This window comes from Daldinia vernicosa (genome assembly GCF_022497035.1).
Source record: "Daldinia vernicosa strain CBS 139.73 unplaced genomic scaffold F5Y00scaffold_9, whole genome shotgun sequence".
NCBI lineage: Eukaryota > Fungi > Ascomycota > Sordariomycetes > Xylariales > Hypoxylaceae > Daldinia > Daldinia vernicosa.
In genome coordinates this window covers 492,202-507,828 of record NW_025953925.1, presented here as the reverse complement: position 1 = coordinate 507,828, position 15,627 = coordinate 492,202, and the positions used below count along the sequence as shown (strand labels likewise).

Here is a 15,627-nt window from a genome sequence, read left to right as displayed (position 1 = left end):
TTATTGAAATCTAAAACCTTTGATTGGTTAGAGGCCCCTCACAATCGATAATACATAACAGTACGGAGCTGATTCCTCGCATTTTACGTCTTTTTTTAAAAAACACGAATTTTTTCAAAATAGCCTCAAATCGCTGTATGTCGACGACCTCATTTCTAGCCTATTTTTACTGACTATCGATAGCAAAATGGCCTCTCAACACCCTAATACGACTTATTTCATCTATTTGACCCTGAATTCCTCGTTGAAAAGTGGGTCACATACACGAATAGTGTAAATGGGAGCCTGACAACGACGTCTGGGATAAGCCTCATACACGGTCACGCGACTGAAAAGAGAGGGTCCCCAATATGGAGGTCTGCTGAATCATTAGGAGACTGGATATATTATTAGAAACGGGTCTGGGGAAGTACGGATTTGATACTGAGGCTCGAAAAAGAGGCTCAAAATCAACGTCAAAAGGTGGCAATACGAGGATACCACAACGGCTTCATAAATGAGGCAAGATAGCCACGACGTCAGCGTGTTAGGCCTGTAAAGGTAACACTGTCTGGGGACGTCCTCGTCAAGCTATCTGGGGACGCTCTCGTCGAGGATTGACTGATATGGATGAAAGGGCTGCGAATAGCCTCAATCGCAAGCCAATTACGACTAGATACCGTTGTCAGACTTACAACGTAGCTATTTGTAACTCTGATAAATGCTGGTACAACTGGCACAGGCGAAAATAGGTGTAAAATTAAGTACTTTGATTTCATTGGTTCATAGCCTTAGATTAGATTAGCTCGTAGTACTCTACGTAATAATCGCGTGCTGCTGTTTTATGCCAGTCTAGGGGATAAGTAGTAAGAATATGGTTTCATCTTGGACAGTTATCAATGAGATTAGATTCACAAATGCAATCACATAAAGACATATAAAATCATGAAGCTCCCAAAATTTCAACGCCTATATTAGCAATGCAATTTCTAGCTTGCATCGATAGGGGTATACTAATATACTGATAATTATCGCTGACCCCTTAAGTTAACCTTCCCATGATTCTACCTCCACCTAAAATTAGCTCACCCATAGATCATAAAAAACCTCTCTTCTATGACCCCCCTGAGCAAATATGCACCGCTAACGTCTCGCGCTATTAGATGCATTTTCTAAGAAGTTCAACAAGAAATTCCTATCTGCAGGAGATAAAGGAGCTTGACTCTCATGCCTCGGCGCGTTCCCCCGTAATCCTGGTCTCCCTTCGCCTCCACTAGAAGCAACTGAGCCCAACCGGGATCGTGGAGCCGCGCTGGCACTGAACTGGTCGAGCGTTGCCGGCTCCTTCCCTTTGCTTTGTTCGAAATTTGACGGCGACTTCCCGAAAAGAGATAAAAGTGCACTCTTCTGCTCGGCAGTTGAGTCTTGCCGGAACTGTATGCTACCAGGAACCGGCAGTGCTGATGCAGAAGGCGGACCTTGGAGCAGCGACAGCGGGTTGTGTTGACTCCCATGTGAGGTACCGTATGGATAAGAGTGCGTCGAGTCTGCGTAGGTTCTCGGTGACGACCGGCCGAATTGTTGCGCCTTCTGTGGTACCAGCTGATATGGCTTCGGAGACGGATTTGTAAAGGAAGGCGAGCCCTTACTGAATGACCTATGACTAAGCTGTGATGTTGTGGCTGGATATTGGCCTGTTTCTGACCCGGCAGCTGAAGCTACTCTGTTCTGACTTGGTGACTGTTGTCCAGGTTGAGGGCGAGACAGTATGGTAAGTGCCCGGAATGGAAGGTTTGCTTCAGGATTCATTTGTACAGGACGGCCGTTCTCGTGGACTGCGGATCGCAGGGAACCGGCATTAGAATGAGGCTGATTGGGCCATTGCTGTTTCTCGCCTTCGCTCAGTCGGGAAGAACGTCGCGTTACTATTTCCCTATCGGCCTCATGTTGTGATGCCGATGACTCGGTCTTCTTGAACATATTGAGTAAATCTGAGCGATGTTTATCAGTCGGGAGTCTAGGCCGCGCCTCAGGCCCCGATGGCACTGCATGGCCATTGTTTATCGACGTTTTGTTCAAATCGGAGAGCATGGCTGTAGCTTCGTATTGGCTAGCAAATGCATTACCCGGTGCAGAAAACTGGTGTTGGGGATTCTGCGTCGTTGGCATGTTCGCAACCTGTCCTGATAATTCCGGTATGAAGCCTTGGTTTATATTTGGCTGCGTTACGCCACCTTTAAGAACATTCAACAAGTTGGCTGGATGTGCAGGTAGTTCAGTAGGTAGCGTCCTTTCAGGATACCCGCCTTGCGTGCCATGATTGTGAACCTGAGGACCGTATGCGCCGTATTGATGTCCCTGTGGTAATCGGGAAAGTCCTGGCTGGGCGGTCGTATTGTCCGTGACCTGTGGGGAGGAAGCCATGCCGCGTAGGAGCATGGCCTTTTGTACCTGCGGGGGTAATGGTTGGGGATGTACAAGTTGTACCGGTTGATTCCGGGATTGACGCGGTTGTTCTGAAGACTCCGGAGGACCAGGAAGCTCGGTGGTGACGTTAACGAATGGGCGAGCCCGGTGTTGTTGTGTGTAGCTTAGATTCGGATTTGCTTCACCTGACAACCGTGCTGGTCCATGACTCGAGTTTGGATTTACATCAGCCGTTAACCGGTTTTCTCCGTACATTACGTTTGTATTTGCATCGAGCCGTGCTGCTCCGTAACTAGGGGCATGTCCATGCTGCTCGGGATAATGGTGATGCGGAGCCACGAGTTTGGAGGCATTGGTTGACGCGGGGTCAAACGGGACGCGAGTCTTCCCCCCTTGTGCTTGTCTAGATGCATCCTCGTCACTTGGTACCTTTGGCCGCAAAAGAGACAGGAGGGCTTGCCCTGCCTGCTGGTCCGAGGTCGGTGATAATATTTGAAGACCCTGCGTGGGTGGCTTCACCTTTAACAATCTGTGCAGCTCCTTTGTTGCGCTATCAATAAATTCCGAGGTTGTACCTGTGGGTGCTACCTGGACTGGTTCGTGGACGACATTATCATCCGTCAAATTTTCCTCGTAGAACTGAGGGTGGTGGTGAGCGCTAGGGTGTCCGAATTTCTGAGCGTCCAGCTTCTTCTGTTTCATCACCCATTGCCGCAACTGAACCATGAATGGAGCGACCATATAAAACTTATCGTTAGAAGGGCCTCCGACCCCGTTCTTACCGGCACCTTTCCTCTTACGATATGCCGGTAATTCTTCGACCTTGTACCACTTGATGGCCCCAATCTCCTTCCTGGTTCTTGTTTCAAAGACAGTGTCTTCCGGTACGCCGCGAAACACATAGAGCCGGACCTGTTGGTCATGCATAGTAACCTCAAGGGGGTGGACTGGTTCATTCTTATCAACAAGACCAGCTTCCCGGAGATCGTACCCTGTCTCTTCGTAAACCTCACGGATAGCGCAATCAAGGTCGTCTTCGTTTTTATTTATCTTCCCTCGCGGAAAACTCCAGCTCGCTCCTTTCTTGTAACCCCGAACAAGGACGGCCGCATCCATATCATCGTTGAGCATGACTGCTCCTCGGACAGGTACTCTTGTCTTATACTGCATGAACTCTTCGAAAGCTTTGATATGACTCTCCGCAGAGAATGATGCGAGTAGAGGACAGTGCTGGAACATCTTAAGACTAAAACTCCGCAATGACATTGTCGGTAAGGCAGGATCTAAAGGTCGGATGAAATCTTCGTAGAACCATTGTGCTTCTTCAATTTGGAAGCAGATACGCGCTACTGAGGAGAGGTCTTCTCGGGGGAGGTTTATGATGAATCGAACGCAGAGGTCGTCCAGCCCTAAGGAATAACGTTAGCTAATATCTCATCAATATATGACGCGCTTAACGCTGCGCCGGAATCAACCGCCAGATCAAGATCAAACAGATACCATCTCTAGGGAAGCGATAATACGTACAATCTTCTAATGTCATTTTGTATTGCGCCATACTGAACTCTACTTCCTTGCATGACCACAGGTTGGGCAGAATGTTGTGTTGAACTGGAAGGCCGACCAATTATAGGACGGCGCGACAAGAAGGCGATAAGTGAGGGGTGGCGTGGGTGGTAGTTCTCGAAGCTCGAAGCTTAAGAGGCACGACTGCGCTGGGGAATACTACTGTCAATTAAATGATACTGATGAGTTATTATTTAATACGGAATCAGATTGATTGTATGTGAGTAACGTTATAGTTCTAGGCGAAACGAATAGAGAGAAGTGAATGAAAGCTGTTTGGGAGTTGTTAAGTTGGCAGTTAGGTAGGATCTGTCTGCCGATGTGGGGATCGAAAGACGATAATAAGGTTGTTGTGGCTGATAAGCTCGCAGTTGTAGAACGTGGCCAGTGCTGATTGCATTTGGAGGAACTTGCCAAGCCCCCAATATGTACTGTACAAGCATATACCTACTTACATGTACATACATATGTATGTACCGAGATACCCAAGAGGTATCCACCTGGGCAGCTGTGCAGTGAGAATTTTCAGTTGGACAGTAAAGCTATTAAAAAATCAGAACCTTAATATCCGTACGAATTGCGGCTATTAATGGGCAACTTTGCCACCTATACGTGTTTTAAAACATCTGTACATAGTGTATTTACCCTTTAAAGAATCAGAAGGTACTATGTAATTGAATCGTTTAGTGCCAGTGTTGTTAAACCGCCAAGTTACGTAAATATTTACCTTATGAAAATGCCTAGCTATCATATTAGCAGGACATAGGTACAAGGCTCATTCCGAGTATTCCAGCCAACATACCATTGACTCCACATACTGGAATAGATGTTTCTAAAACGAGATCGGCACTAAGCAAGATCGATAATGTTATGTTTAACCGGATGCTAAAACTCGGAATTTGTAGGTTTTAATATTATATCGACATCGGTAGGCATGGAGCAACTTTGTCACAATGATTGTAATGAAGTTGTATTGGGTAAGTCTATGAGGGAAGATCTAGCTTTATATACATGTGGGTACCCCACATGTCACGACAAACTTATCTATCCCGTAGAACCCTTACGTATACCTGTCATTATGTATTGCGTGGCCAAACTCTCATTATTTGGAAGTACATAACTAGGTTAGAGATATGCTTGGTCATACTTACTAGTTATACTAATGACTTAGACAGGCAGGTACTTTTATGGATCGAAGGTATGCTTCCACACAGCAAAATCGACTAACGTATTATAAGTCTACCTACACAGTAATTCTGTGTAGGATCTGGATATAGCCCAGATGTGATGTATCTTCTCATAATCTAAAAATAACTACCGAAATTTAGCGTCCGGTGCAGTTACACAGGCCCCACAGGAGTGCCGTAGCCTCGGGACTAAGTGGGTAAGAAAGCAGGGGCTTTAATTTTCGACAAGGATTATGACCGCCAATAATTACATACCTACCTCTCTAAAACTAACAGATAACAAACTGTTAAATGGTTCACGATGAATACTTTCAGGGATTAGTATAGCCTTACTAGCTGGTGCAAGTCTGGTTGGAGCATATGAGCATATGAATTAGCTACCTAATGATAGATACCTATGAAGAAGACACATCAAGCACTACACGTTGGGGATACCACAAGTACATAAGGTAATTAGTGTAGTCAAGCCAACCCCTCACAGAGCTCCGTCATTAGAACAACTGGACTACCAACGTTCAACGCCAAAATCAAATGGGTTTCTTATCACAAACAGGTCGTTCGTGACTCATGCAAATGTGTGAACTGGAGACAATACAATCAAGAATAGTGAACCTCACTAACACTAAAACTCCTGCGTAACCTAAACTGTACAATAGAACTATAGACTATAGTCCCTCAAAAACGTAGAGGATATTGATCTTATCGTCACTAATTACCACCGTTGTAGGTACCATGATTGTTGTCATTATCGTCTTTACGAAGAGAGGCAAAGCGATTCTGACCGCGGGCAACGGGCTTCTTGTTGGAAGTAGCCTTCTGCTTTGGAGAACGTGACTCTTGCGGACCGTCAAACGGCTCGGAGCACTCGTCGTGGCCCCATTGGATCACCCATTGCTTGTACTTTCTAGATAGAATTTATTAGACAGGGCCATACTATTGAAAGGTCCAGAGGGGCTTACCGTCTACTCTGCATACAAGTTCTGGCGACGATTGCTTCGGAGATCGCGTTGGTCTTGATATGGCAATGGCCATCTAAAAACATGACCTTGATGATGACGAGTTTATCGATATGCTCCATGTCCTCTCGAATCTCTTGTTCGGTGAGCTTCCCCTCGCAGTCTCGGATGATTAGATTTCTGCTTGCACCCTTACGGATCTGAGCAGCAAGCTCGCCGTTGATGTTGTATGGGCGAGCAGCCCATGAGACTTGAATCTATAGTATTGTTAGACAATCCAAGGGAGAGGTGAGCTAATATAACCAACCTTTCTATTCTGGATGTAGAGACCATTTTTCTGTACGTGGTCATAGAATGACGTAGCTGCTTCTTCCTCCACGAAAGATAGAAAAGCGATATTAATGTCAGATGCCCATCGCAAACTCGACAAAGAGCCGCCGCGAATGACACTGGTAATGTCCCAATAGGTCATACTATCCAACAAACCCTTCAAAACAAAGGTAGTCTTGTTCCCAAGGGGAAGTTGTAGTCCATCTACATCTTGGCGCCACGACTCTTTGAATCGTGGCTGAATACCAGACGACAAGAACATCGACTTTTCCCCAGTACTTTCTGCTGCTTGCTTGTCCGATGCTTGCTTGTCTGATGCTTTCTTGTCTGAAGAAAGTACACGGTCATCCCTAGGCTGCCCGGGTGTGGTGAGTGTGGTAGGTGCGTCCTTCTGCTTTGGGTGAGGGACTTTGCACTTGGCCTTGCCAGCCTGGACACTTGGAAGTTCATCCTGACTCAAAGCCTATTAATGGTTAGCCCGTGCTGAAATACTTCTGTAATATAGAGCGACCATTGTATATTCTTCAAGTTTCGGTATTATTGTACAACTATAGAGAATTCGAGTAGGTAGCGATACTTACCGTAATGTGCTCCTCGGTCATGCCTTCTTGCGCAAGGTGACGCGTCAGGTTTGCTAGTAAGAGGTCAGAACAAGTCTAAAGTACCGTGGACAAATTAGAAGGGGGAGGGTATACCATATTGACGTTGAGAAAGCAGAAGGTCCTCATACTCGTCCATAGGAAGGCACATAAGCGGACCAATCTCGCCGGGGGGGATGATATCCCTGAGTCGATAATCATTGCTCTAAGGATTAAGTCAGAAAGCTGGTGATCTAACCAAGTTGTAGGCAGGCTAGGTACTACTTACGGTGTTGGCTCTATTAAATAATAACATGTTAGCTTCTATATCGAGAATAAAACCAATAGCTAGGCAGAAAGATAATTCTTGGCAGGGGGATCCCCTAATCGCGTAACAAATAGGACAAGACTTTATGTTAACATACTTTTGCACAAGAACCTCAAAGTTCGTTTTATCGATCACAACAGTATCTCGCGGCTTGTCCATGGTATTAGCACCCCAGACGGGATAGAAAAGAAATGAAAAAGGAGAATATGAGCAAAAACCCAAATATTTCGACAAACGTATGAATGGGGGGAGGCGTTGAATAAATCGGCGATGGTGGCGTGTGAATAAATAAATAGGTGGTGAGGAATTAGGCAACTCTCAGGAATCAAAACAACGCGCCGTAGGTTATGCTGGCCGAAAATTTCTACCCGACGGCAACTGACAGATAGCGATTACGGAATCACCAATCTAGGCACCTAAGGTATTTGCAAACGCAAACTAGGTAGGCACGGCAATTTAACCAACGTTTGGTATAACAGAGTACCTAACCTAGCTTGATAACAATCGTCCAACATATCTAGCTATTTGTCCAAGTTAATTAATTATTATATATAAGACTGCCACAAAGGTGTTAAGGAGTTAGGGAGGTAAATGAAGTAACGGGTTATTAATGAATATTTGTAAAATACAGAGATACACCATACCAAAACAAAGCGTGAAGAGAAAACTTGGCAGTTACCAGCTGCTGATGACTCCATTGGTTAATGGGGTAATGGCCATAATTCATGTAACCTGCTTCTCTTGCTACGACACATTTTGGAATCAGGATACATAAACCTAGCTGGCGAATAGCTCATATAGTATATATTTCGGAATACTACTAACGCCTGCCTTTTCCTGAATCTAAGAGGGAACCAAGGTTCTCTTATATACAATATAATGAATGACTAGCTGGTAGACAGCTTCAAGCTAGATCTTAGAACCCTTATCACGTCATACACCTATCGTAATCCTTGTCATCTGACAGTAGCAAACTATCATCTCCCTTGATAGCTTGCTTCAAACATGCTAATATGGATGTTTAATTTTACACGTAGAGGGAATCTCTGTATACCTATCCAGCAAACTGGTATTTGCTGAAGCCGTATCCCAGGTATCCCTAGGTATTGACACCTCATAAACAACAAATCTGTGGGGTTGCCGACTGGAATTATTTGAACAGGGTAACTATTACATCAACCATTCTTCGTAGCACCGTAAGTATATATATTTCAAATAATATCCGACGCGTTTACGAGTTTTATATTGAAGACGACGTATATATGAATGCTCATGATACTGAGACTCCCCTATAAGTTGACATCTTTGACTAGCATAATTCTTGAATCTAAAATAGGGGGTATCTATACCAAGTGGTCGTTATAATAATATTCTGACTACACGTATTTATAAATCATATATAAGACTACTTACTATCCCCTCAACTAGCATAAAACAGCAAACCCACTATTTTCAGTATTAATACATCGAGATTGGCTAAAGAAGATAGACTGGTTCTATATTATTAGATTGGCCAATCATATTTATTATAGAGGTATATTGTAAGGGGTTTTTCCTTTTACCTTAATGAATCGCGTTAAACTTCATGTACTCTACCGAATATCGGGGTTTTGCTGTTTTATGCCAGTTAAGGGGATAATAGCTTGTTTGCGTACTCTTACGGTTTCTAGCTGACAGCGTATTGAGTTGCCATGTTCACAGCCAGTCGAAGTGTAAACTGACTATTATGGGAGTTAGGGTCGGAGAAAAAGACCCGGCATTACTTGATAGAAAAAAAAAAGAAAGAAAAAAAGAGCTGACAGGGTTTAGAGCATTTCCAACTTGCATAGTGGTGTGTCTTCTATATATGTATGTTTCGGCCGCTGGACCAAAGTTTGATGTCTTACGTTAGGTACTCTTTCAAATCCCCATTAAGGCTAGGTCAAGTTAATATAATCCGGGACCTCATTAAAAAAAACCCCTTTGATAGATCTCTATGAACTAAATGCCATGTGGTAGATACGAGAGTTGATGTGTGGTAGATTTCTCGAATGCGAACTAAGCTGAGGTGTAGTCAATGACAGAGCCTCCCTCCCGGGTATGTAGTGTATTTGACTAAGACTGAAAACCGTCCTATTTTTAGGTTTAAACAAGCATCTGCGTAGTGTACACAGTGCACGATGTTGGTGTGGATCCACCAAGACAGAGGTATGTCACCCGATCTTGGAGTAAAAGACATGGGATGGTGACATAGGAAATATTTAAAGGTAGCTAGCTATTAAATCTTGAACTGGAGATTATTAATTATAAGTAACTAGTGGTTAACAAGTTGTCAGTACCTATGTAATATGTAATATGTAGAGGAGAAGAAAATGATGGCATTGATAACCAGGGCATACTTCGTATCGTACAGTACTTGATTTGGCTATTGTAATGGAAATCGTTTAGAAGCAGGTTCAGCAGGTTCTGGATGCAGTTCAGGTCCCCGGATACTTCTCCCATGTCACTAATACACTATGGATCTCATTGGACAGCCAGTCATCATCGCCCACTGCAGGCCCATGCAGTGTAACCCGATTACCGCACCTACCAATGCCGCCATACCTTTTCTGGCAGAGAGCCCCATGTTATGGTGCGTACCGCTTGCTGCCAACACTTCGTGTTCGTCGCTCAACCCTGGGCCAATGGAATCGAATCTTCTACTTCGTATGTAATGTACACCATAGGCTTAGCGGGAAAATGCAAAGTACCCGTTACATTATGTAGTGAGCCCATCATCTCGTCTTCTCGTATCCTCTTATCCTTCTCTCATCCCATTCTTTCCCGCCCTCTCGCTCTCGATGAACTGACAACTTTTCTCATCGTTCAACCCGTCGTTCGCTTTAATACTGCTACCTAGCTACCAACAACACTCGCTTAGTTCTGATAATAACAGCCCTCGCCTAAATACGTTACTGAGGGAATCCGAATTTGCTGCGTTTTGGTTTTTAGTACTGTTTTCCTCGTATCAACAAAGAGGAGGAAAATAGGGGGGATTTAGTTAACGAAGCGGGAGCGGGCCAACGAGCAACAACTTTTTACGCCCACGATAGATTCGAAATAAACGGAATAATTGCTATTATTGTTGGATTTCGAGTGTTTATTTATTTGCGGCGTTCTGTTCCCTGCAACTTCGTCGGAATCAATCGACTATTAGACGTCTATCGGCATTCCATCATTTGAAACAAGATGAAAGGAGTACAAAGCCTGGGTCAATTTTTGACCGTTGCCCTCGCTTTAACCCCTCTAACGTCGGCGTGGCCAGGATGGCTTCCGGATGTAGATTCGCTCGTAGTTCGGGCAGACGACAGCTCATCGCGTATGTGTTATGTTCCGTGGTAACTGGGGATGAGGTTGGAATTGAATTTCACTAACAGCATTGAAGCAGCCGAAGCCACACCAACTGCCACTAAGACTGACGATTCATCAGACGATTCAAAAACCATAACGACGGATGTTAAGACGACTACTGCTGCCGACTCGGACGATCCCAAGACTACAAACCTTAATACGGCCGTAGTCACCACAACCGGAAAAAATGGCAACAGTACTGCCAAGACCACACATTCAACCTTCGATGCGCAGGATGGAGCTGGTGGTGTCGCTATGATTACGCCAGCCACTACTGCTGGAACAACGCTTTACAGAATCGGAGACCCCACGCCGATTACTTGGGTTTGGAATTACACTTCCCTGCAAGGCACACCAACCGCTATTGATGTTCTAGTGTCGTGCTCCACGGCCTCTGCCACGTGGACCCTGACTCAGAACATGACCTTCAAGCCGACTGCCACATTCACCTGGGACACGGAGAAATACTCAGAGAGCGCTGTCGCTAGCCCCCTGCTAGTCGCGCAGTACACCCTGCTGATTTACGACGCGGACTCTTCCCCCGATGCGACCGCCGAAGCCGGGTACCTGGCACCATTCGACGGCTTCACATTCGGCTTGTACACGTCCCGACCGTACCAGGACCTCGGAGAGTGGAAGTGCGCAACCTGCAGCGGCGCATTAGGAGATCTCGAACGCCAGGCTTTAGGTTTCGCGATAACCATGAGCATCATCACCGTATTCAGTTTCACGTGGTACGTGACGGGAATCGCTGCGCTGCTGTAGTCAGTCCTACTACAACCTATTCGTAGGCGTAGTAGCACATGGGGAGATAGTATATTTCTGACTTGCATATATTTCGGAAATAAGGGACAGCATCTTAATGGAGAAGTTCTCAATACGGTAATCTATCTATCTATCTGGGTTTAAGGATACATACATCATCATGTAGTGGCGTTTTTTGTTGAAATGAATTGCAAGGGCCGAAAGCGGGTGGGGGAAACTTCCGGCGTGGATTCGAAAATAGCGAAGATCTATCATTTACCTACATAGAAATCTACGGCATCAGAAGGGTTATTTATATCGCTATATACGTAGCTCTTAATGATTACACACCTAGTCAGGTTGCTTAATACCTTCCCGTCCCTCAACGATTTCGTAATATCTATTATTGTATAGATTTCATTCTCATATATATATATATATATATATTACTACATAGGCAACTTCGTAATTCATAGCATCCGAAGCGAGAACCCACCTCCTCGCTCTTCCTTCTCCCGCGCCGCGAACAGCCCGCTGAAATCCAGCGACCCCAGATCCGCGGCCTTCTGTCCCCTGCCCGGCGCATTGGGCGTTGATCTCCTGCGCCTGCGCTCCTGGCCCGCCTTGCTAGGGAACGTCGGGAACAGAACTTCGTGCTTGGGCTTGGGGTCCTGTCTGAAGAACTCGTGGTCCAGCATCTCCTTCGCCGTGGGTCTTCGGTCCGGATTAAGAGATAGGAGACTACTCAGCAGCGCACTACCAGCGGCTGTTAGCAGCGGAAACCGGGCGCGGATTATAGGCCCGGTGTTGGCGCCAGAACTCTTGGGTAATCGTAGATGTCGGGCGTTAGGCAGGCGGCGGAAGCCGGGCCAAGACTCATCTGTAGGAATGCCGCATAGCTCGAAGATCTTGCCTAGCTCATCGACCTCGTTCTTGCCCTGCAACAACGGCTCGCGCGTCAGCAGCTCGCCGAAGATGCAGCCGACGCTCCACATATCGACCGCAGCACCGTATGTCTTTGTACCGAGCAGCAGCTCCGGAGCGCGATACCAAAGGGTAACGACGAGCTGTGTGAGCTTAGGGGGCGGGGGATCGCCGACGTAGCGCGCCATGCCGAAGTCGGCGATCTTGAGCTGCCCGCGGTTATTGAGCAGCAGATTCGACGTCTTAAGGTCGCGGTGCAGGATCCAGTGGTCGTGCAGGTAGGCGACGCCGCTGGCGAGCTGGAGCAGCAGGGTCTTGACTTCGGAGGCTAGGAAGGGCTCGGGCATGTCGCCTAGCACGGACATGAGGTCGTGCTCGAGGAACTCGAGGACCAGGAATATGTGCTCGATGCGCGAGGTGTCGTCGCCGACTACGACTTCGCGCAGCGCTACGATGTTTCGGTGCGAGCAGTCTTTTAGGATTTGGATCTCGCGGAGGCCTGTTTCGGGCAGGCCTGATGTGTCGGCCGGGTCGAATTTGAGCCGCTTTAAGGCTACGACTTTGCCTGTTTTGATTTCTTTTGCTCGCGCTACCCAGCCGTATGCTCCCTCTTCGATATCGTTTAGTTTATCGTAGTTCTCGACGCTTCGTGATTTTCCCCAGCCGCCGGCCTCGAAGCGTAGGAGCTTTGCGCTACTCTCATTTTTTGTAATTTCGTCCTTTTCTTGCTCGTCTTGTTCGGGTGTGATTTTCCGTCGTTTGGTGGGTGGTACGGTATCGTCTGGTGGTTGTAGGTGTTGCCGTTGTTGCTCTTGCGCGGCTCGTTGTGTAGCTGCTGCTGCTGCTTCTGCTTCTGCTTCTGCTTGGGCGCGGCGCTCTGCTTCCGCTTTTTGTGCCTTCTCGGCTTTTAAGCGCCTTTTCTCTTCCTTTTCGCGCTTCTGTTTTGCCTCTAGTGCTGCGTCTTCTTCCGTATCCGCCCAGCGAGATTTACTCGCCATGGTTATAGTTGTCTCGATGGTAGCTAGCGTGGACCGTGGTGCTTGAAGGGCGGTGCGATGAAATGAAATAGTAAGATTATGATTTCGTGAAATCGTTGCGCGCGAAGTGGAAGGGTGTTGGAGGGTAAAATTGGTATTGGTAGATTAAAGAAAATCCCCGGTATGAAATTCATAAATGAATCGGTAATTGTTATGCAAGATATTTATCTAATTACCTAAGGTATTCAAGATGAAAGAAAGTTGGACCTACGTAATTTTGAGGTTCGAGGTCCGGAGAATGCTCGGAACTAAATTTCAGAGCTTGGAGCTTAATCTCGAATTACCTATACAAAACGTCTGTAAGTGTAAGTTTTCAACTTTTACTTATTATTAAAATCATAATAATGACTTATTGATTTTGTAAAGCCTCATGCATCTTCGTGATGTATTAATTTTAAGAGTACAAAATGAGGTCCAACGTGTTAAGGACGGCCCAATGCGGGCTCAGATACTTATCACAACGTCCATCATCATTATCCCATAGTCCCAAAGTCGCATATCAAAGTTATAGATGCTTCACAGCAACACCCGCAACTAGAGAAGAAAGGCAATGGTCAACACCTCTAGCTAAACAATTAGCCGAGGCCATAAACGTAAGTTAGGTATACAAATACATCGTCATAAAACCTCATACTCATGGTGTACAGATAACTGGCCCCATCCCTCTAGCTAGCTATATGCGCATGTGTCTTACAGGGGATATTGGTGGATACTACACAGGGGCCATAGAAGCCGGCCGTGATCAGTTTGGTCGGAAGGGTGATTTCATAACGTCCCCGGAAATATCACAGATATTCGGCGAACTTGTTGGCGTATGGTTCGTAGCCGAATGGATGTCTCAAGGTCGCCCGAAGCAGGGCGTAGAGCTCATCGAAGTTGGCCCGGGCAGGGGGACTTTGATGGACGATATGTTAAGAGTGAGTATCATAATCGATGTGTGAAACTGGTATTTTTATAAAGCTAACTCATAAATAGACTATAAGGAACTTCAAAGACATGGCTTCCAGCATAGATACCATATATATGGTTGAAGCCAGTAGCGAATTACGCACGGCGCAAAAGAATCTCCTTTGCGGCAACGATGCCGTAATGACCGAGTCTAAAATAGGTTGGCATAGTACGTCTAAATACAATGGCCTACCTATCGTATGGACAGATTCTATCAAGGCTATCCCGCGAGACTCTAGCAAGACTCCTTTCATAGTGGCCCACGAATTCTTTGACGCACTGCCAATCCATGCCTTTCAGTTGGTCGACTTACCACCAACTCAGCAACCCAATACGCCAGAAAGTAGCAAAAACAAGACCTCAAGTCTAAACTCCGCCGCCACTCCTGATCGTCAATGGCGGGAGATGGTCGTCTCCCCCACACCAAAAGGGACAACACACGCAGACCTCGGGACCCCCCAGGCCGAACGACACGACCCCGTCCCCGAATTCCAGCTAACTCTCAGCCCCTCCGTAACCCGCCACGCGCAATACCTCCCCGAGTCATCCCCACGCTACCGGGCCCTAAAATCCATCCCAAACGCCCTCATCGAAGTATGCCCCGACGCCTCCATATACGCCACCGACTTCGCCACCCGCATCGGCGGCTCCGGCCTCGCGCCCAAACCGCGGCCCTCCGGCGCCGCCCTAATCATAGACTACGGCCCTGCCGACACCATCCCCGCGAACTCGCTGCGCGGGATCCGGCAGCACAGACGCGTGAGCCCCTTCGCCGCCCCGGGACTGGTAGATCTCAGCGCGGACGTAGACTTCGGCGCGATAGTCGAGGCCGCGACCATCGCCAGCCCGGCCGTCGAGTGCCACGGCCCCGTAGACCAGGCGTATTTCCTCGAGGCCATGGGCGTGCAGCAGCGCGCCGAGATGCTATCGCGGAAGCTGGGCGCGGGTCCTGACGCCGACGAGAAAAAGAAGGAGATCGAGCGTTCGTGGAAGCGGTTGGTTGACCGTGGGCCGAACGGCATGGGCAAGATTTATAAGGTCTTGGCTATCCTGCCGGAAAACGGGGGTAGGCGGAGGCCTGTTGGGTTCGGGGGGGATGTGAGTCCTTAAGGGGTTTATTTGGGGCTTATGGACGCCGGGTGGGCTTGTATAGTACATAACATAACATAGAACCAGACTTGATCTGATGTACACTTGCGGAACCCTAATGTGTACAAAATGGAATTCACATAGCCTCTGTTTCTACCGTTGTAC

General features: G+C 46.9%; 5 protein-coding genes across 5 annotated transcripts; 2 read left to right on the top strand and 3 right to left on the bottom strand.

The window, feature by feature from the left end:
* Positions 1 to 912: 912 nt before the first annotated feature.
* On the bottom strand, positions 913 to 4,083 carry F5Y00DRAFT_217102 (uncharacterized protein). The gene is made up of 2 exons (XM_048005589.1): positions 3,934 to 4,083; positions 913 to 3,815 (listed from the first exon to the last, which is right to left on the bottom strand). Exons 1-2 carry the CDS (start codon positions 3,962 to 3,964, stop codon positions 1,123 to 1,125), a joined length of 2,724 nt encoding a protein of 907 aa, XP_047867708.1. The 5' UTR covers positions 3,965 to 4,083; the 3' UTR covers positions 913 to 1,122.
* Positions 4,084 to 5,867: 1,784 nt separating this feature from the next.
* Positions 5,868 to 7,510, bottom strand: F5Y00DRAFT_274655 (uncharacterized protein; the record flags this gene model as incomplete). Its single annotated transcript, XM_048013399.1, has 7 exons — positions 5,868 to 6,063; positions 6,119 to 6,372; positions 6,423 to 6,908; positions 7,027 to 7,079; positions 7,141 to 7,249; positions 7,313 to 7,322; positions 7,449 to 7,510. The coding sequence occupies 7 exons, from the start codon at positions 7,508 to 7,510 to the stop codon at positions 5,868 to 5,870; spliced, it is 1,170 nt and encodes a 389-aa protein (XP_047867707.1).
* Positions 7,511 to 10,109: 2,599 nt separating this feature from the next.
* Positions 10,110 to 11,832, top strand: F5Y00DRAFT_229236 (uncharacterized protein). Its single transcript, XM_048006743.1, has 2 exons — positions 10,110 to 10,688; positions 10,755 to 11,832. Exons 1-2 carry the CDS (start codon positions 10,559 to 10,561, stop codon positions 11,483 to 11,485), a joined length of 861 nt encoding a protein of 286 aa, XP_047867706.1. The 5' UTR covers positions 10,110 to 10,558; the 3' UTR covers positions 11,486 to 11,832.
* Positions 11,833 to 11,847: 15 nt separating this feature from the next.
* Positions 11,848 to 13,626, bottom strand: F5Y00DRAFT_229234 (kinase-like protein). The gene has a single exon (XM_048006742.1). It carries the CDS (start codon positions 13,384 to 13,386, stop codon positions 11,935 to 11,937), a length of 1,452 nt encoding a protein of 483 aa, XP_047867705.1. The 5' UTR covers positions 13,387 to 13,626; the 3' UTR covers positions 11,848 to 11,934.
* An 86-nt stretch (positions 13,627 to 13,712) lies between these two features.
* F5Y00DRAFT_217064 (DUF185 domain-containing protein) lies at positions 13,713 to 15,583 on the top strand. The gene is made up of 3 exons (XM_048005588.1): positions 13,713 to 14,018; positions 14,073 to 14,342; positions 14,401 to 15,583. Exons 1-3 carry the CDS (start codon positions 13,833 to 13,835, stop codon positions 15,481 to 15,483), a joined length of 1,539 nt encoding a protein of 512 aa, XP_047867704.1. The 5' UTR covers positions 13,713 to 13,832; the 3' UTR covers positions 15,484 to 15,583.
* The last annotated feature ends 44 nt before the right edge of the window (positions 15,584 to 15,627 follow it).